We start from the raw sequence: 21,814 nt of genomic DNA, 5'->3' as shown, positions 1-21,814 counted from the left end.
CCAAGAAACTTGAAAAACAAGTCCAGCATTTGAAATGACAGACTGAAGTGTGACTGACTAAAAATTCAATGTACTGTAAAATTAGAGATTTTAGTGCCTCGAGCTGTTGATTTTTTAATGCCTGAGGTAACAAAACCAGCAGCTACAATTCTCCAGCTGCAAACTAACACGTAAAAGCAAAAACTACGAGTACACACAAGACTGCACAAGAAAAACACACACGTCACTCTGGAAGGACCAGAGTAGAAGAGACTGAAATAGAGTCGTCTGAGCAGTAATGACAGAGCGCACATAGGAGCAGCATCTGCTGCGCAGGAAAACCTTCACACACTTCAGACACTGGCAGCTGCACTGCATTTGACTTCTGAAGTATACAACACGCTTAAGTGAGAACAAGAACATGTGGAAAGACCCAGAGGCAAAGTTACCTAGATGTTTCTACAGATGTTAAAAGTCTCAAAGTTCAGATCACCTTTTTTCAAACTATTTGACAGCGTCGAGAAAGGAACGCAGGTTACATGGTGTGACTGGACCCACAGATTAGATCATTTTGCCCATGTGTCCATGTTGTGCCAATGATGGTTCACCACGTAAGAGTGTAAGTAAGCTGCTTTCAGAGTTAACTACACTTCTACATTCTCTCTATATAATGCATCAACTGAACTGTTTCCAGTATCCAGTTAGAATACACCTATTCACTGCATATTAATACATCATTTCATCGTCATAATGTGCATAATCTGAACTAGATGTTCAGTTCTAATCAAAGGAAGACAACCCCATACTACATCTGCTGCTGGATATACGGTCAACCATTAACTTGTTGAAATTGGTGTGTGTTTGTCCACTGGTGTCTGGGAAGGGGAAAGTTCAGTCTGATAAACGGCTGGAACGAGTTTCCCTTCCACGATGGAGTGGCAGATATTTCTGCACCTTACGATCTACACTCGGATATCACAGTTTGGCCTACACCAACTCTTGGGTGTAGTTAAAAAACCAGATAAAATGGAGCTCATGTTGAAATGACATTACAGTGCAATAAAACATTAGGGACATAATGAGGACACTGTGGCTGTAAGAAGCAGTGATAGTACATCAAGGTGACAGACACCTTCCATAACGGCCTGGTCATCTAGAGAAACCAGAGCTAAACTTAACCCTAAAGCCCTAACCCTTAACCCTAACTAACTAACTAACCTAACCCCTAAACTGGGCGGTGAGGTGTGGGGGGCAGTTGGTGAAATTACACACAACTCCTAACAGAACACACAGCATTCATCTTTCTGAAGGTCCAAAAGATTGTGTTCTCATGTTACTGTGCTGATACACTGCATATCTATATTCATATGTGCAGTTGTTTTTATTCAAGGATAATGTCAAGACCAGACAGAGGTTTACCATCAAACTGACTTTAAAAGAGCATAAAACAGTTGGTCAGGTCTAGACTAGAAATACACTGATTTTCACTGTGCGCTCTCCAATGAAAATCTAGTCTTACGAGGAACTTACTACTCTGACTTTAATGTTCCTGGAAATTACTCTCAACCAGCCAATGGATGAAGTGACTTATTCTACCCTCTCGCCTTTTGAGTGACGTGGTGACATGTGTGTGTGTGTGTGTGTGGGTGGGGTGGGGGGGGGCTGCTCTGCCCATGGCATTGTTCTCTTGTGCTCCTGGCTGTGTGATTCATGTTTCTGGAGGCCCAGGAAAAAGAAGGAAATGAGGAAGGACTGAAAGGAGCGGGGAGAGTGAGTCTCGCTCGACTCACACAGACGGGGGCAGGGCCAGTGGAGTCGGGGGAGGGAAATATGCTAATGTGGGGCAAACGGGAGGAAGTGAGCAAAGAGGAGAGGAATGCGTTTGGACGCAGCGTAGTTGAGCGGCTACTGCTCAGTCCCCCATTATCTGTGCAAAAAGGAGAGACAGACGAGAGAGACTGCTGCTAGACGGAAGCAAACATGCCCCATTTTACTGTGGTACCAGTAGAGGACAACTCACAGTCCAACTATGACAGTTTGGAGGGACTTAACTGGGTGGATTACAGGGACACAGGACAGGGAGAATACTCTGAGCTTGGGGACACAGTCAGCTCTGATGGTGAGTTTTAGACACTCGGAGCACTTTTGAAAGTCTTCAAACTCTTGTTCTGTTGTCAACTCTCTAAACTGTTATTAAGTACTCATGTGTGGCTTTACTTTACACTTTGACAACTGGGAGTATCTAAGATGTGTTTTTAAGTGAGTGGGACAGTTTAAGTGTAAGCTCTAGTAACCGTCGTAAACCTCCAATCGTGGGAGGGTTTTTTCTCCTTTTGACAGCCAACTTTCCCAAGTGTTCCCAAACTCTCCCGTTTGGGATGTTTGGGATAGTTTTGTAGGGCAACAGGAGGATTCAGGATAAACCGCAGCCAACTCGTGCGCGAGGGGCTGCCATGGCAGACATGATGGTGCTGACAAAGTGAAAACAACAGCAGTGAGAAGGCGAAGTGATAGGCAGGGTGGAGGGGAGGATGGGTGGAGGGGAGACAGGCTTCCAGCTTTACCCACAGAAAAGATGGAGCTGTCTCACTCTCTTCCACTTCCGCTGCTGAGCTTGTCGCTCTGGTCTGAAGACAGCTGTGTGGGTTGGTCACACACCCTCTCCCTCTCCACTAGGGAAACTCTTACCAAGGGGGGATGGATGATGAAAACTTTGTTGCTCTAGTGCTGCGTATGACTTTAAGAATGCCAGTCTGTAGGGCCTGTGGTGGCCACAGGGAACAGTGTGTGTGTGTATGTGTGTCGCCTGCGAGGCAGACAAGAACCTACAGGTCAGCCTGAAAAATTGCAGGTGTTTAGTGTGTCCTTCAGCAGTACAGTCTGGATGAAGCAGATACCTTCACATTCAGCCTGGCCAAGCAGCTCACCTATCAGGCTTTCACAACTCTCCAGTCTCGCCACCCATCTGGTCTGGTAGCTGCTGAACTTTGGCCTTTAACCTCAAATTTCATGACAGAAAATATTCTGAATCCTTCTTCCCCTCCAATTTACTGACATTAATATTCTGTTAGAGATGAAATAAACAAGAAAGTGTCATGATAGTCCAGATACTAGCAAAAGGATTTAGACACAGTAACATCATTGTAAATCTGCTGGTGGCAAACACTTTCAGCCCTAAAGGACAAAGACAGACTGCAGGACTTCCGTCTCGGTCCCAGGTGGTAATAGTCCCATTAGCATGATCCTTTTCTCCGACTGCAGTATGCATATAGGAAGATCTCGGCTCCATTCTTTTGCTCAAAGAGGCTCCTGACATTTTTGACACCTACCTATGCATGCACTATTAGCATATGCAAATTGGCACAGTGTGAAAGACAAGAAGTGGATTCAGGAGCTTTGTCATGAGCCAGTGAAACTGCTGAATCGGGGGGTTTGTCTGATGGGTAAGGAGAGGGCCTGTGTGTATAGCACTTTGGTTTGAAGTGTTCAGGTGTGTATATACTGTATGTGAGCACAGGGGCCGGACTCTCCGCGGTGCAGCCGAATGGCGGGTGGCCGTGTGGTGTTCGGGTGGAGGAGAAATGGAGAGGGTACAGTGCTACCCCTGTCCCAGTGTGAGCAGAGTTCAGAACAGCTCCCACCTACACACTGATCACACTGTGTAGGACCTGCAGGGGAAGACAGCACAGTCAGTACTGCACATGCCTGGACACACCTCAGTAAAGGCTCAAGAAGGCAGAGTGTGTGTGTGTGTGTGAGAGTGTGAGAGAGAGAGAGAGAGAGAGAGAGAGGGAGAGAGAGAGAGAGAGAGAGAGAGAGAGAGAGAGAGAGAGAGAGAGATACTAATGTGGGGGTCCCTTGGAGTTTATATGTGAATCTGTGTAACTTAAGAACCTGTTTTAGCATCAGAGACGCAACAGAAGCCCCATTCTCCTTTAAACTGCTACCAAGTGAATTATTCTGTCAGAAAACATCGCCTTTTCTCTTTTGTCATAAAGAAGCTACAGCTTTCTTTGTGACATCTAGAATGACATTTAGACAACCTGCCAAATATAATTTCCTCATACATATTCAGTAACGTTAAAACACTGCGATCAGGTTGCTGTGTCTTAAAGAACAGCACAGCCCTCTGAGTATTACACTCCTCTGTGTTCTGCAAGCCAGCAGTGACCAATGGAAGATAAACCCAGACCAGGGCCGAAAGAGGGACGATGAGAAAGAGTTTGCGTGCGCATGTGTGCGAGTGTGATTACTGATTTAGAGAAGTAAGCAGTAGATGGCAGCTGTTGGCTGAGGGAATAAGTTGTTGGTGACACATTTAGCTCAAAATAAGAGAGATGGCAGTGAAAACAGGTATTAATGTGACAATGTGAATCATGTAGTTAAATTAGACAGTTAGTGATTACCAAGTTATTTTCAACATGACACAAACAAACAACAGATGAATGACACCCATACAGCAATTCTCTGACAGGAAGCTCAATTTTTTGGGTGTGGTTACTGTCAGCTGTAATTTTTAAGAGTGAGCCAAAGCAAAAGAGTAGGAGAGAAGAAGAGAAGGAGAAGAGAAAGAGGAGGAGGAGGAGGAGAAGGCCCCGTCCTGTCTCCCAGGAGCCTCCATGTCACAGGGTTGGCTGAGGTATTCCAATGTTGCCTCAGTGAGAACGGTCGTGTGACACGGAGAAAAAAACAAAAGCCAGTGCTGTTTTGCAGAGGGAGGTCCCTGCCAGGATGAATGCGTGGTCTTCACGTCCTCTCTGCCTGCCACGTTGATTCCTCCTCCTAAAAGGGGAACTTTATTAGTTTCTGCTGAAAGACAGCAGTCTCCCCACCTGCCGTGCTGCTGGCAGTAGGCCTCATAAACTGAGGTGTTTCACCAGCTCCAATTAGGCGGGGCAACGGGGCCCGTTAGGTCAGCCTGAAGCCCCATTTAACCCCCGAGGGAGCGTCTGCAAACTCCCCTGCACATCATCCTTACTGCAGACACAGACGGTCAGGAGCTTCAGTACGAGGTGCCCTGGTGTCATTGCTGAGACACACAGCTCAGGTGCATTAAATAGTCAAAACAGGGAGAGAGAGAGAGAGAGAGAGAGAGAGAGAGAGAGAGAGAGAGAGAGAGAGAGAGAGAGAGAGAGAGAGAGAGAGAGAGAGAGAGCGCCTCGATGCATTATTCCTTGTTCCCACTTCAAAGGCGCTCTACACGTCTTCCTCGCAGCAGGTCACTATTGCTTGCTTGATTGAACTGTACTTTCCTATTACAGTCTTATTAAACCTTGCACTGGTCAGGTGCTCGTGAGACACTGCATGAATACAGTTATCAAGCACACAGACAGGCTTCAGGTGAGCAGCTGGATGCCAAACGTCCTCCGTGTCTGAGCTGAGTCGTGATTACGCTACTATCACCACTCAGAATACCCAGCATGTTTTATTATAGTCTATTACATGGTTGCTCTAGCCAGTCAGGACCACTCCAACTCTGTAGTTTTCCACTAAGACCCCACAACGTCCTTACTGGGAGCACCGCTGGAACTGTATGCACCATTTCACCCATTGAAATGCGGTGGTTATTAGATCAGCTGAAATTATGGACATGAATATTACAACAGTCATGGCAGATTAATGATCTGTGACGTCACTATAAAGGCACAACAGAAACTAATAGTACCAAATATGAGATAAAAATAATTACATAACCAGATACGCAGTACAAAAGCTTTTTGAACTTTTAGAAATATATATTTTTAACAGATATTCTCATCAGAAAAATGTCCATGTGTCTTCTTAATGAGTAACATTTTTGTGAACGGCATTTTGAAATCGTTAAATGCAAGACGAATGGCCTGCTGTCAGAACCCGTCCTTGGTGTGAAGACAGCTGCTCCATCCACTCACCTGTGACGTGAGCTACAGCGCTGAGATGGGCTCAGTGTCGCAGCGTCTGCTGAGTAGAGTTAAACGTCCACCTGTCAGGTGGCAGGCTTGTGTCTGCTGCAGCTACACAGCACAGACGTCCGTTTGGTCAGACGGCTGCTGCATTCTCAACAGCAACAAATAATAATAAGCCACACTTAACTTTGTCATTAACCTAAAACCCCATATCCCACTGCACATAAACACACACACACACCAAAAATCATGATCATCACAATTATGTCAAACCAGGAATCTTAGTCAACAGGCCTCAGCGGGTAATCTCCCTACACAGTGTGACGCCTCCTTAATGAAATCTTTAAAAGTCCATTAAATGAGAACTTTGGGCAATAGGATTTGAGACTTAAGCTTTTAATATGATGGTAAAATGTTTTCTGCAGTTAATCAGCTTTAGTTTTTTTTCTGTCAAACACACACACACACACACACACACACACACACACACACACAGTATTTTAGGCCCTTGTGTGCAGAGAATTACAGTAATAATATACAGATGTAGGTGAACACAGAACACACGCTAATGTCCACATATTTAAACTGAGTTGATAAAACATGGTGCTTTGGCCTGTAAGATGTGTATTCTGAATTCTGACGTGTACCTGTGATACACCTGCATTACTAACTTCACTAAGGGAGAGAAGCCACCTTTCCTAGATTCAGCAGGCTGACTGTGTGTTGCCGAGGTGACGGCTTGAATAGAACCGTACACGTGGACACAGGCTGTCCCATACACGTGGACACAGGCTGTCCCGTACACGTGGACACAGGCTGTCCCGTACACGTGGACACAGGCTGTCCTGCAGCTGCGGGTGCGACCCGCCTTTTCCTCCCACATCAGGGTTCTGGGAGACAGCTGCTAGTCTCAGCAGGACATTGCATTCTTCATAAGCAGACTGACAGATCGGGCAAACTGGATATGTATTGCAATCCATATTAGAAAGACAAATGCAGACTAAATGTTAAAATTATTTCATTCAGAAATGATGGCGTTCTCTCTTAAGTATCAAAGACTTTCACGAAAAACAAATGTGCAGGTTTCAGTAATGGTAACAGTGAAACTTACAAAGTTCACTGCACTACATAGATTATGAATTATGGTATGCCTTGCAATGTCTCTTGTTGAGGGACAGTAAATAATATTATGCAATAGTGAGTAATGGATAGGTAAATATCATAACCTTGGTGTGTCTTGTTTGACAGACAAATCATAGATCGGGAGTGGTCCATATCTCATGAGTTTAACCTTGAATCAGTCCGTGAGATATAAATAAAGGATTCTTAAATATTTTTCTTCCACCAAAACAAAGTTACAAAGACCTTCCAAGATTGCTGGGATGCTAATGGTTTCCAAGCACAATCACTCCTAACTAGCTTCAACGTAATCAAAAATAAACAGTGAATAGCAGGGATTTTTAAAATAAAGTACAACAATTTTAATTAACTATCTTCAAATCATCACTAGAAAAGATAACTGCATGCACGCACACACACACACACGCACACGATAAGGGTCATGCCCGCACCGAGTCTACTCCATGCTGTAAGAACTTAGCTTTCTTTCCTGGGCTTCGGTTTCCAAAGCTGCGTGGAATTATTCGCACGGACTCGTTTTATACGTTCAGACTTGTCAGCTCAGCGTGTTCTTTTCTTTCCTGCAGCTCAACAGCAGGAGACTGCGTGCATGTGGACTGAAATTACTGCTAGACTTTAATCTCCATAATGAGATCACACCCAAAATGCCTGGTAAACCTGGCCCTGACCCAGAGGTGGTAGAACCAGGCCAGTCCTTCTGACACGTCTTAGTGTCAACACTTTCCAGGGACGGTGTACTAAGTAACTAAGCTTGAAAACACAAACCAATGTAATTTAAACAAAATCAAGATTATAGTAAAATACAACGACACATAGCCAGTGCTGGTTTAATCATATTTGTTGTGCCACCTGGGGGCAGCATTGTACAATACTTCACTCGCATTCTGTGTCCAAGTTAGCCACTAGTTCAGGGGTAATCAACTATATTTCTCCGCGGTCCAAATTTAGCAGATAGCTAACGTAACATTCGCGACGGAGTGTTTTTCAATAGCCCTGAAATAAATGCTCCGGTTTAAAATTTGTTCTCCCGTCAAAATTAAAAAATATTTTTAACAATCTATTCTGGGTCCGGATGGGATGGCATTTGGGTCCGTATCCAGTTAATCAGGAATGAGATTGGGTCCGGACAGGACTGCGTTCGGGTCCGGACCGTGGTCTGCCTGTTGGTGACCTCTGCACTAGTTGAAAGGGGGGGGGGGGGGGACGCAAAAAAACCACAACACATTCACTGCCCAACTTTAACAAAGAAACGACCAAATTCCCATTTTCTAAATGTACTTTCTATATTCACAAAGAGAATGGCCCAATACTCCCTCCCTGTTCTACCCTGTTTGTGTGTATGTGTTAAAGCATGTTTGTGATACATCAGTGCTCATCAATAAAAGGGTGTGATGCCATGTGATGTTATGTTACGCTTTTGGTTGTTTATTTCCCTTTCAACTACGCATGCCTGTATTCCCAGGAATATAACTCTACACACGCAGATTGTGTGTGTGTTTGGGCCTAGATTTCATATTTCCATCAGTGCAGGGGTCGTGACATTCACACTAAGTGACTGTGCAGTGGGGGATTGCCACATTCTTTGTGTGTGTGTGTGTGTGTGTGTGTGTGTGTGTGTGTGTGTGTGTGTGTGTGTGTCCTTAAACATGGCCCATTATTGGACCAGCTCTCTGTCCCTTTGTCAGGGAGAGTTTAAAGTGCCTGGATGGAGTTTGACTATTCCTACACCTCATAACTTTGCTTACGCTCCATCACCCAGTGAGACATGTTGATCTGCAGCAGTGCTAACGCTAACTCTAACACTCTCAGCAGTGGCAAGCTAACACAAGACAAAGGTGAGTGGAACCTGGCCTATAGAACTCAGAACAAGGGGAGATGGTGGAGCTAGCATAGCCAAAACAAGGCACTTGCTTGTTACATCTTTCGAAAGCCAAATGCTCCGTTTGGAAATTGTTTGAGCACTTAACAAGCTGTTGGGTCTCTGGTCAGATGGGACAGGTTTGTTGGAGAGGGTCGACCTCTGGGACAGATCAGATGTCAGAGCTGACCCTGGTGTCAGTAGTCTGCTGACCCGGGGAGAAAGGTGGGTCACCAGCGCCGAGTTTATCTGGAGAAACTTGGCCAAAGAGATTTTTTATTTTTAGTAGGGCAAGAGACTCCTAAACTGACAACATATAAAATGTCATTTGTTTATGAGAAATTATGCATGTCATATTCCGGTGTATACATTTTAATTAAGAAAAAAGTGATTTTGGGGGAATTAACTGTAGAGGAACCCATCACTTCATAAACCGATTACACCCTGATTACACACCGCAAAGCTGAACTGAACACACACGGTTACACATACCAGGTTACACACCACACATACAAGATTGTGTGTGGGGTGAGCTGCTTACTTTAGAATTAAACAAAGCTACAGTTATTTGGAACTGATTATACAAAAAAACGATACTGTGAAAACTGTATAGGAACAAAAATTAATTAAGTAATCGGATAGACCTAGATTTATTGAAAACAAACAAAAATAATAATAAAATGTTTTGGCAAAGTGCGACAAATGAGGTGAGAGAGAGAAGGAAAAGAAAGAAAAACTAGGTTGAAAGTATTTGAAGATGTTTTTGTTCCTACAACTCTGTAGACATATTTAAATAGATGGCTTGAACCAAAAACTGATGATACTGTTGTTCTGGACATCAAACCATTCATTACATTTTTGCAATGTCTTCACTGAGGTGCTAATGTGGCAGAGAAAGTGTCTCATGTGTAAACAATCTCATTAGAAGCTTCCTGCAAGCAAGCTGATTCTTTGTCAAATATGACTGTCACAGTGTCGCCCAGCTAATTTGCATCTGACCTCATAATTTCCTGACATCAGCCTAACTGCGTAATTTCCTGAATGAAACATTGTGGATGTGATAAACTGGATGACAAGTCATTAAGGGAAGGGTCTGTGGCCATGGAGACATGGTCACAGGAAGAGGGAGAAAGTGTGCACACAGGGCAAAGGTCAGGGGTCACTGTACAGAGACACACACATGGGTTTGAAAAATTCAAATCTCCAGCTGTTAGCTCCGCAGTCTGGCAAAATACAAAGACCTTTTGATGTTCTTGCCATATTTTGTCCATGTATGTTCACTGCTACAAAGATCGTCGATATTAGGCAAAACAGTAGTAAAGTAACCAAGCAGTACTGGTGATGGCTGGGGACTATTTACAAAAACGGTCAGAGCTGAAGTTTGATATCCAGGGTCAAACACACCTCATTCATTTAATCAGTTTAGAAGATCTTCAGTAAAATGTAAACCATTTGCTAAGTAAAAGCATGATCGTGTAAAATGGTGCAGCTTGTGCAGTTATTTCTTTATAATAATAAAAGGCAATTTTATTATTATAGATTTAATGGAAATAAGATTACATTTTAGGAGCCATTTCTGCAGCACCACCAGTAAGACCCTCTATAGCATCTGCCAGGTGCACAAGAGTTTCCTGATTGTCAGTGAGCATCCACACACATTCTTCTGTAGGTCTGACATAACGTTGCAGTTTAGTAGCACTGGGGAATTTTTGATATCCTGGTATCATTTGTGTTTACAGTATCCTTCACACTTAATGTGATTTATGAGGAAATGTCAGATTTTATACATTATGGATGCACAGGTTTCACGTTGTTGTAATATCGTGAATGCTGACTGTTTTTTTACTACACTATGTTGCCCTTTGGGAGTTGGACTGGCGTGTGCAAGATCTTCACGTGCAGATCTTTAGAAACAGACCACAGCTGTGAATGGAGAGCAGCCAGTGGTGATGCGATCGACCTGTCCTTGTTTGTACTCTTCTTCATAGTCTCTCTCTCTCTCCATCAGGCCATGGGAACCATAAAGAAGACAGTCCCTTCCTCAACAGCTCAGATGCGTCTCCAAAAAGGAACGACTACTACGACAGGAACTTGGCCTTGTTTGAGGTAGGGACCTTCCCGTCTCGGCTGCTCCAGAGAGGACGTCCTTCCAGACGATGGCCAACTATGTTCACACGTGCTTTACACTGTGACCTGCCAGAGCTCCAACATTTCCGCTTAGGATTAACAAAACAAACCGTTTCTGCTGTTTCGTCTCCAAGCGTTTGTGTCCGTGTCTCTTGTAGAGGCGGGTTCACTTACCACCGCTTTGAAAACGTCCACACTGTGGATCTTGTTTCTGCAGGAGGAACTGGACATTCGGCCCAAGGTGTCGTCCTTCCTCAGTCGCCTGGTCAACTACACCAACATCACCCAGGGGGCAAAGGAGCACGAGGAGGAGGAGAGTGCGGAATCCTCTAGGAAGAAACCGCCCAAGGTTAAAAGGCCACACACACCAACGAAACCACACTTACACATTATCGCAAAGCCGAACACTAGCACAAAGTAGAAATCATTGTTTGTTGGTTAAAGTCAGGTAATTTAACAGTTGAACGTCTTATGAGAAAATTATGACAAGCAGTAAATATCATGGCCCTACCAAACAAATTATTGTTCAACTCATTCAACCTCTTTGAACTCATTGTCAGTCATCTATTTTCAGCCAGAATTGACTTAGTAGTACGTGTCTTAGCCATTTGACAGAAACTCCAGTGGAAATGCATTTACTATTAGGCTACTAATGTGACTACCAGCAGATCAACTTTCCCGGGTGATTTCACGCGAACTATCCTCCCCCTCCCCCTCATATCTATATATATCTATATATATATATATCGGACGGATACTTGTGCGTCATTGCATTCAACCCTGACCGTTAGCGACTGCCCAAACCGTATGCTTTACTTCCTCATCACTATATTCCCGGTTCTGCTATTAACGCTGGACTAGTGTCACCCGACCTCTCACCAGGTGCATCTTGCTCTCTGGTGGCCTACGGGGATCTGACTTAAGAGCTAATGCAAACAACCTTTTACACCGAGAGTCATTAAATTAAACTGCAAAATGTTTGTGTTCAGTTGAGAACAACATTGACTTGTGCTCTCTGTCATTTCTGCAGTCTCCGAATATGGGGACCCTGATGGGGGTTTACCTGCCGTGTTTGCAGAACATATTCGGCGTAATCCTTTTCTTGCGCCTCACGTGGATCGTAGGTACAGCTGGAGTTGTGCAGTCCTTCCTCATAGTGCTTATGTGCTGCTCTTGTGTGAGTCTCTCCATACGCACGCAAAACACATACATCAGACATGCACCTAGATATAGACCTAGACTGCTTTGGTAAAAACTGACAACAAATCCTGTAGACCAACTTCTAATGCCAAGACTTTGTAGGGACTGAGGCAGCACAACAACATGCCTTCTGTAGTTTGCCCCTCTACTGGACAAAGTCTAGAAGTCTATATATGGCAGTCGATGTTAAGCTCACTGAATGCATGCGTGCCTGGCAACTGGCACAGAACAAAACTGTGGTTGTCCATGAGGACTAGATTGGGAAATACTGTTCTATGCACTTAAATATTTATGAAAAACACATGTATGTTTAAGGATATAATGTTTCCTGAAGAATGAAGAAGTTGCTCTATGAATGAGATAAGCCTTAAACAGTCTTAAATACTGGGAAACTCTAAAGCCCTTTCATTCTGTTGTACAGACGATGCTCACAGCGATATCAATGAGTGCTATTGCAACCAATGGCGTTGTACCAGGTAACCACACTGCTAACCTTCTAATAGCATAATTTACTGTAATTCATATCGAGTCTGACAAGACTATCTAGATTTTCTCATTTACTAGTGGAGCAAGTTGGAACCAAACTCACACTGGGTTCATGTAATTTAATATTTGATCGTTACATTGCCAAGTTTGTGAATTAGACAAACTATGTTTAGGTGTTTATTTCGTAGGCCAGCATCACCTTTGATATGCGTTTGTGTGTGTGTGTGTGTGTGTGTTCTACATTCCAGCTGGTGGGGCTTATTTTATGATTTCTCGTTCCCTGGGGCCTGAGTTTGGTGGTGCTGTGGGACTTTGTTTCTACTTGGGAACTACCTTTGCTGCTGCCATGTACATTCTGGGTGCCATCGAAATATTGCTGGTGAGTCAGACCCTCACCATCCCCACTGATCTTAGCAAAACCAAACACACCAATTAGCAAGTAACATAGATAAAAGTTGAAATATCAACAAAATGATGTGCAAATTCACTACAAATTACATATGAACCAGTTGTTTATTTTGCAGGCAACCCTGAGGTCTGTTTATTAAATTATTTATTAAATTAAGGCCTGTTCAACAGAGATCCCTTGTTTCCTATCTACAGAAATACCTTGTGCCCCAGGCAGCTATATTCCGTGCCACTGACATCCACGTGGTGGACAGCGCCATGCTGAACAACATGAGAGTGTATGGCAGCCTCTGTCTCAGTCTCATGGCAGTGGTGGTCTTTGTAGGGGTCAAGTACGTCAACAAGTTTGCCTCCCTCTTCCTAGCCTGCGTCATCATCTCGATTGTTTCCATCTACGCTGGGGCGATCAAGTCCATCTTCCACCCTCCGGAGTTTCCGTAAGTCCCAGAGCACTTACTGTCTGAACAGGATACAGCTGGGCTTCATTTGGGATATTTATGGCTATGTTCAGTGAAAGCTGTGGCAATAAAGTGTATAGTCAGTCTCGAACCAGCTGAGATCAGTCTCGAACCAGCTGAGATCAGTCTCAAACAGCTGAGATCAGTCTCGAACAGCTGAGATCAGTCTCAATCCATTCCAAGGTACACAAAGGAGGAGCACTGTGACTCATAAAGTTTTATATTCATGGCATTTAGCAGACACTTTATTCAAGAGCCACTTAACAAAGTGATGGAGCTGTGTTCTTTTGGAATAAAGTCAGCAGTACTTTTGTCTACTAGATCCTTATTTTCATAGTTCTGCCACTAACACTAGTGTTCAGTCCTCCTTTACAGTCTGTTGTTTGATCTTTGCAGGATCTGCATGTTAGGGAACCGAACACTGGTGTGGGACGTGTTCAATGAGTGTGCGAAGACGGTGGTCATGGGAAATGAAACGGTGCCCAGTAAGCTGTGGGAGAAGTTCTGCAGCTCGGAGAATACCAGCAGCTTCCACTGCGATGAATACTTTGTCCAGAACAATGTGTCGAAGATTCAGGCAATTCCTGGGCTGGCCAGTGGAATTATCCGAGGTAGATGAGTCTCGTATGCTGTTGTATGAAAACTGTCAAACACTGGTCAAAACTGTGTGAGACTTCTTTAAAAAAAAAAAATTAAATATTTGTTTTGGTCAAGTCTCAAAGAGCAGCACTTACGCAGTAGTAGTTACTCATGGAAAGTTTATTGTCCATGACAATAATAATGAGTACAGCTACAAATATACAAGGCTAAAGAAAGATCTATGCTCTTGATTGTTTGTGTGATTTTTCATCCCGACTGTCTTTGTTACAGAAAACATGTGGGGGGATTATCTGGAAAAGGGTGAGATTCTGGAGAAGCCACAGCTGAAGTCTGTAGACGTCCATGGCTCCGTGGAGTCCTTTGGCTTTTACGTGTCTGCAGACATCGCTGCCTCATTCACACTCCTTGTAGGAATCTTTTTTCCCTCAGCCACAGGTATATACAGACAGAGACCAAACAAACAAACAAACAAAATGCCATCTTTAAAATGACACCCCTATCTCAACCCTGTCTCACCCCTCTCCCTCACCTCTCTCTTACCCTTCTCCCTCAACCCCCTCTCTCTCTCACCCCTCTCTTACCCCTCTCTCTCACCCTCTATTACTCCTGTCTCAACCCTCTCTTACCCCTCTCTTTGGTCTGTACTTGACGCTTCACAGGCATCATGGCTGGATCCAACAGATCAGGAGACCTGAAGGATGCTCAGAAATCCATCCCTATAGGAACTATACTGGCTATTCTCACCACATCATTAGTCTGTATCCTCAGCATCAGTGAATTAAATACTGTTATTTGAACATTCATGTCATCCATAATGTGTTGAAAGTTATACTTGTATGCAAATGACACTTACATTGTGCCATGGTTGAAATAGTTCAGTTGTGAAATAGTTCATCAGCTTCAGCCAGCATCTTGCAGTGCTGAGAACAGGACTCACACATGCAAAACCATGATTGTATTCCTAAATTGATGCTGTCAGATTTTAGTTCCGTAGTCCTGTTTGGAGCCTGTATTGAGGGAGTGGTTCTCAGAGACAAGTAAGTTTGGACCTGTAGGCTACTGTTTATAATATTGTTTTTAATATCACAATGAAATTTCTGGGTTTGCATATGATTGAGTATTTTTGTGAGTGATTGTGTGTCTGTGTGTGTATTTGCAGGTTTGGAGATGCAGTCAGGCAAAATTTGGTTGTTGGCACTCTCTCTTGGCCCTCTCCATGGGTCATTGTGATTGGCTCATTCTTCTCCACGGTGGGGGCTGGTCTACAGTCCCTCACCGGAGCTCCCAGACTCTTACAGGCAATTGCTAAAGATAACATCATTCCTTTCCTCCGAGTAAGACCCGTCTCAAAGAATCAACAGTACATTTAAACTCAGGTTTAAAACTGACGTTTCCTGATTGGTTAATACTTCAAGACCATGTTTCAATTTTTAGATGGCAACACAGACACATAAGAGCACATTAGTGACACCTTTCAAATTGTGAAGAGTTTAGCTGAAGTTAAAACTGTTTACGGCAACTTAAATTACGCGAAACTGAGCAAGGAACTGAGTGTACCAGTACCTCACCACTGCTGTTAAAGAAGTAATTCATCAGTTATCCTGGTCTTTGCATTTCCTGGAAACGTATCACTTGAATCTGCATGACAGCTCTTTGTTGTTTACATCTGGGAAGCTCTAGCTAATCTAATCAGCACAGCAATAGAGCAGATATATGCAGCTGCATGTGGGTATGTAAAGTGCAATTCTTTGAATAAGATCATTCATGTGTGTGTGTGCGTGCGGTTTAACCCTATAGGTGTTTGGACATGGGAAAGCTAACGGTGAGCCCACGTGGGCCCTGTTACTGACGACACTCATAGCGGAGCTGGGCATTCTCATCGCCTCCCTGGATATGGTGGCCCCCATCCTCTCCATGTGAGCACGAAACCAATACACAGCACAGGAAATGAGTACACATTCACCCCTGAAACCACAGGCTCAGGCAAACACATGGCCAAGTCAGCACATTGCTCCATTACCGCAGTGAGCAAAGCTGCTGTTATCTACCCAGCTGCAACCTCCTGTTTTCTCCTCACTTTATTCTTACAGTTCCCATTCTGTTCTCCTTACAGGTTTTTCCTCATGTGTTACCTGTTTGTAAATTTGGCATGCGCTGTACAAACTCTCTTACGAACCCCAAACTGGAGGCCGAGGTTTAAATACTACCACTGGTACGTGTGAATGGGCGCCTCCGTAGTTTGAGTTGAAGCTGTTTTCTGTCTTTCACTATGAAGTGAGATGGTAAACTGTGTTTGATGGTAAACTGTGTTTGATGGTAATCTGCGTTATTTCCTTTACTAGGTATAAAGTGGTAATGACTCACTCCTTATGAAAGCTTAAACAGAACATTTTTGATGGTAGCTTTGCCATGCCCTGCAACATCCTATAAGCTGTCTCTCTTCCAGGACTCTATCTTTCCTGGGCATGAGTATGTGTCTGGCCCTCATGTTCATCTCATCCTGGTATTATGCCATTGTAGCAATGGGCATCGCTGGAATGATCTACAAATACATAGAGTACCAGGGGTGAGTGATGGTTCAGTGTTCATTAGCATCATGAAAAACTTCCTTTTGTTCTAGCATTATGAAGTCTCTTTCTCCCTCTCTCCCCCTTCCTCTGTTCCTCTCACCTCCCTCTGTTCCTCTCTCCTCTCTCTGAGTCAGGGCGGAGAAGGAGTGGGGTGATGGGATACGAGGTCTGTCTCTCAGTGCTGCTCGATATGCTCTCCTTCGTTTGGAAGCTGGACCGCCACACACCAAAAACTGGAGGTTTGCTTTCCCCTCCCTGACCAGCAGAGGGCTCCCTTTGGAGGGAGCTCAGAGCTTCCCATGTGCTCCTCAATACACTCTTTCATTTTCTTCCACATAGTAGTGTGTTACAGTGTATGTTAAGGTGAGGTCCATTGTCCTGACTGTGGGAATGTACCAATCACCATAGGCCACAGTTGCTTGTGTTGCTAAAGCTGGATGAAGATCTGCATGTCAAGTATCCGAGAATGCTCACCTTTGCCTCACAACTGAAGGCAGGAAAGGGCCTGACGATCGTGGGATCGGTGATACAGGGCAACTTCCTGGACAGCTATGGTGAAGCACTGGCCTCTGAGCAGGTGAGGGCTTTGCCGTGGGGACAGGGCTACTCATGACTCATTTCTTTGACAAACACTTGTTACACACCATGCGGTCAACATATTAAATGCTTGTGTTGTGTCTTTTTTTTCCAGGCAATTAAGAACATGATGGAGATTGAGAGAGTGAAGGGCTTCTGCCAGGTGGTCGTGGCCTCAAAGGTGCGTGAGGGGCTCGCCCACCTCATCCAGTCCTGCGGCCTGGGAGGGATGAAGCACAACACGGTGGTGATGGGCTGGCCGTACGGGTGGAGGCAGAGCGAGGACCCTCGGGCGTGGAAGACCTTCATCAGTGAGTGCTCCTCCCTCCCCCTGCTAGACCCCACGGTGGACGGAGTGGTGGATATTACACAACCACAGCAGTAGGGGCTGTTCAGGCTGAAGGTGCCCTGCTCCAACTCAGACATCAGGCATTTACACCCGTGTTGTGAACAGCAGGCAGACCAGAGATTCTGGGATAGGTTGGGAGACTTTAAGGGGCCGCATCACTCATGCAAGCACTCAAACCCATTATTACTCACGAAGACCGAGACCCGGGGTTGTGAAATTCGGGTGGGGTTCCAGTTGTGTGAATCATAGCTTCTCATTGGCTCATCATCACAGACACAGTGCGCTGCACCACCGCCGCCCACCTGGCCCTGATGGTCCCCAAGAATGTGTCATTCTACCCCGGCAACCACGAGCGCTTCGCTGATGGACACATCGACGTGTGGTGGATAGTCCATGATGGGGGCATGCTCATGTTACTGCCCTTCCTGCTCAAGCAACACAAGGTTCACATTCGCTCTCTAAACTCTGGAGGCTCTTAACTCTGTGAAGGCTTTGGGAGGAGTTACCGAACGGATTATGACATTAAAATCTTCAGTAATATTGAGCGGATTATTTTATTGTAATCTATGATAATACTGAGTGGATTATTTTTTAGCAACAGTTTCAACAACAGTGCTTTAAATATCTTGAACGTTAAGATTTAGATGCTCTGTCTCCTGGTCTCTGCATTGTCCAGGTTTGGCGTAAGTGCAAAATGAGGATTTTCACAGTGGCCCAGATGGATGATAACAGTATCCAGATGAAGAAGGATCTGGCAACCTTTCTATACCAGCTCCGATTAGAGGCTGAGGTGGAAGTGGTAGAAATGGTGTGTGAAACACTATATTAATGATCCAAACCAATTTAAAAGTGAAGACCTGTTTAAATATTCCTCTAGTTCCTGGACTTGTTCAGGTCACCTGCAGCTTGCCTGTAAGATGACAGTGGTGTTCTTCTGTCTGTAGGATGATAGTGACATCTCCGCATACACATACGAGAGGACTCTGATGATGGAGCAGAGATCACAGATGCTGAGACAGATGAGACTATCCACCACCGAGAGGAACAGAGAGGTGTGTGTATGTGTGAGTGTGTGTGTGTGTGTGTGTGTGTACACCCACTTTTATCCTTCATCACTCTCCACACTCACCCCAATCCAAGCAGCTTATCTACAGGTTATGTGAAAACTTACTGTATCCAGGTTTAGTTCAGTCATGAACCAGAAGCACATATAACAAGCACTTTTCTAGGAACTATGACGTGTTAAAGCTGGCTAAGCAGGCTTAAAACTCATGTATATACATGTTGTGTCTCTCTCATCTGTTACTGGTAGGCCCAGTTGGTAAAGGACAGACACTCTTTGATCCGGATGGGAAGTCTGTACTCAGATGAAGAGGAGGAAACCCTTGATCTCACGCCCGAGAAGATCCACATGACGTGGACCAAGGACAAGGTGGATATGGAGAGGAGGAACAGAAACAACGCTCCCGAAAACTTTCGAGAACTTATTAGCATTAAACCGTAAGTATGAGTGCAGAGGCATACTTGGCATACTAACAGTGTCGCCAGCTAGTTTACTGTTATTTTCTAAACTACTCCTGTCTGTGTCTATGCCTGCCTGGAATAGATTGAGACTGATCTCAGACGAGGTGAATCCATGTATAAGTGCAGTGATGCCTGGATGGGTACTGATGTGTTTTACACCTGGTTAGCTTAGCTGTGCAGTTCTATTACGCATCATATAACATAATATAGCGTTATAATAGATTATAAAATAACTATAATTAAAAAATAATAATTTTAATTATTAAAAATAAAGTCAGTTTTAACAGTGCATGCAAAAAGAGAAACATGTGAAAGTGGATGGTAGTATTATCGAGCTCATGAAAAAATAAAAGGCTTCCAGATATAACTCCTGATATAACCCCTGAGTTTTATGAGAGCAGGATTGTTGAGATTGTTCAGGAGAATACCAGACAGTATGAATTTATTTAAGTTGAAACATGAAAAGAAGACAAATATATCAGAACCCATCATTTTTGGCATGCCTGAACGTGTAGGAGTCGCTGGCACGTAAAGATAACAGGTGTTGTACCTGCTTCAGCTTTACTTCAGTCTAATGCTGGAGAGGTTCGACGGGACGAGCTGAGGACGCTATCTTTGACGGTATCTCTGATGGTATCTTTGATGGTATCTTTGACGGTATCTCTGATGGTATCTTTGATGGTATCTTTGACAATATCTCTGATGGTATCTTTGACAGTATTTCTGACAAGTATCTTTGACAATATCTCTGATGGTATCTCTGACACCATCTCTAATGGTATCTTTGTCAGTATCTTAGACTGTTTATTATGTCTCTCCCACTGTTTTCATCGTTTTCAAGGTTTCAAGTTAGCAAAGAGTGTCAGTCTTCAGGAAATGTAGCCTAACGTTTAGAAGAGCATGCAGGAGAATGTCGGAGATAATGGCAATAAATGGGTAATGCCTTTTTTTGTATTTTTTTTTTTGCTATTTGTGTGTGTGTGTGTGTGTGTGTGTGTGTGTGTGTGTGTGCGTGTGTGCGTGTGTGTGTGTGTGTGTGTGTGTGTGTGTCTCAGAGATCAGTCCAATGTCCGACGGATGCACACGGCAGTGAAGCTCAACGAGGTCATTGTGAACAGGTCCCATGATGCCAGGCTGGTTCTGCTCAACATGCCTGGGCCCCCGCGTAACCCTGACGGAGATGAGAACTGTATCCTGCACTCTGTCTAAATAACCGGCTGAGGCCATGCTGTTAGCATGAATGAACAGCACTGGCAGAATAATTTAACTGAGGTCTTACCCAGTCCACACACTTTGCTGTATCTAGATTCTCTCTCTCTCTCTCTCTCTCGCTCTCTCTTTCATCTTCCCTAACACAAGCTGCTCAGATATGGAGTTCCTGGAGGTGTTGACTGAAGGGTTGGAGAGAGTCTTACTAGTGAGGGGTGGAGGTCGTGAAGTCATTACCATATACTCGTAAAAGGTCACTAGGTCACCGCGTGAACCAATCAGACCTGCCCTAAAAAATTCTGCATTGAATGATTGTCAAGCACGACAGAGACATGACCTAAATATTAATCTAGATATCATATATCTATAGATTTCTTTTTTTAAAGTAAGGTTTCTATGCAGATTTGTATGTAGCATAAGATACATACATACACCCGTATCATTGCATGAAGAGGAAACACTGGGCCTAATGCAAGAACCAGTCACATGAGCAGAGTAGTTCTGAAATGCTCATACAAATGTTTCTTTCATATTTAAATTTATACAAATCATGCTCCATATTTACATGGAGGGGGAGGGGTTTCATCTTACAGATTCAAAATGTATAGGGTCATATAAACACTATATATGTATGAATTTAAGCACATGAAAAACAGGACAATGTTGGACATGTTGGATGGAGGTCTTTCTTCAGCTGTGTCAGAAGGTGCTTCCTTTGAGCAAGCACTTTGTACAGCTGATGAAGGACCTCTGTCAGAAACATCCTGTTTCTGTGGAAACTTGGTGTACGTCACTACAATTTTAAATATCTCTACGTACCTTACTAAAGTACACTGCAGTTACTCACATGAAATCGCCTTTGGACACACTCTCCTGAACACACACTTGATCATTAATCATATTTACATTAACCCGTTCAGCAGTTTCATTTGATAGTGGTATTTGACCGCAAATAGGCTAATTCAGTGTTTTGAGCATTTGATTTATGTCACAGTTGTTCTACATGAAACTACATGAAAAGTCTATAAGGAGTTTAAAAGCTGCATGAAATGGATTTTACAGTCCGAACACTTCTGCTAGACATGAGCACCAGAAAACACACATGCAAACACAGTGTTTACTTTACCTTCTATATGCAGTGTGTGCATGCAAAATAAATAGCTGGCAGGGATGCTCGCCTCCTGACACAGATGCGGCCTGATTGGTCATTTAGCCAGATTGGTGTTTTTTTAACTGCTGATTTTAGAGCCCAGGACAGAGTCGATAAATACAGCTTACCTGAAGTGTTCTTAGGAAATATATCAAATACATTGCATAAAGAAGCTTTATGTTAATAATATGAGAATGTTCTTGCATGAGGCCCATTGTGTGGTTATAGGAGACCACAGGGAACATTAGAACTCAAGTACTGACAGAGACAACATACATATGCACACACACACACA

The 21,814-nt window shown here is 43.9% G+C and overlaps 1 protein-coding gene across 1 annotated transcript; it reads left to right on the top strand.

Moving 5' to 3' along the window:
* Positions 1–1,836: 1,836 nt before the first annotated feature.
* Positions 1,837–21,792, top strand: slc12a4 (solute carrier family 12 member 4). The gene is made up of 24 exons (XM_076993275.1): positions 1,837–2,098; positions 10,871–10,968; positions 11,207–11,338; positions 12,020–12,166; positions 12,611–12,665; positions 12,924–13,054; positions 13,279–13,520; positions 13,938–14,152; positions 14,412–14,576; positions 14,801–14,899; positions 15,121–15,178; positions 15,301–15,475; positions 15,939–16,057; positions 16,255–16,353; positions 16,588–16,707; positions 16,846–16,950; positions 17,120–17,288; positions 17,403–17,598; positions 17,910–18,079; positions 18,313–18,444; positions 18,581–18,688; positions 18,949–19,136; positions 20,216–20,349; positions 20,528–21,792. The coding sequence occupies exons 1-24, from the start codon at positions 1,960–1,962 to the stop codon at positions 20,617–20,619; spliced, it is 3,288 nt and encodes a 1,095-aa protein (XP_076849390.1). The 5' UTR covers positions 1,837–1,959; the 3' UTR covers positions 20,620–21,792.
* The last annotated feature ends 22 nt before the right edge of the window (positions 21,793–21,814 follow it).

The sequence above is a fragment of the Brachyhypopomus gauderio genome, unplaced genomic scaffold (genome assembly GCF_052324685.1).
Source record: "Brachyhypopomus gauderio isolate BG-103 unplaced genomic scaffold, BGAUD_0.2 sc108, whole genome shotgun sequence".
NCBI classification, from domain to species: domain Eukaryota; kingdom Metazoa; phylum Chordata; class Actinopteri; order Gymnotiformes; family Hypopomidae; genus Brachyhypopomus; species Brachyhypopomus gauderio.
This window is presented reverse-complemented; position numbering and strand designations above follow the sequence as displayed.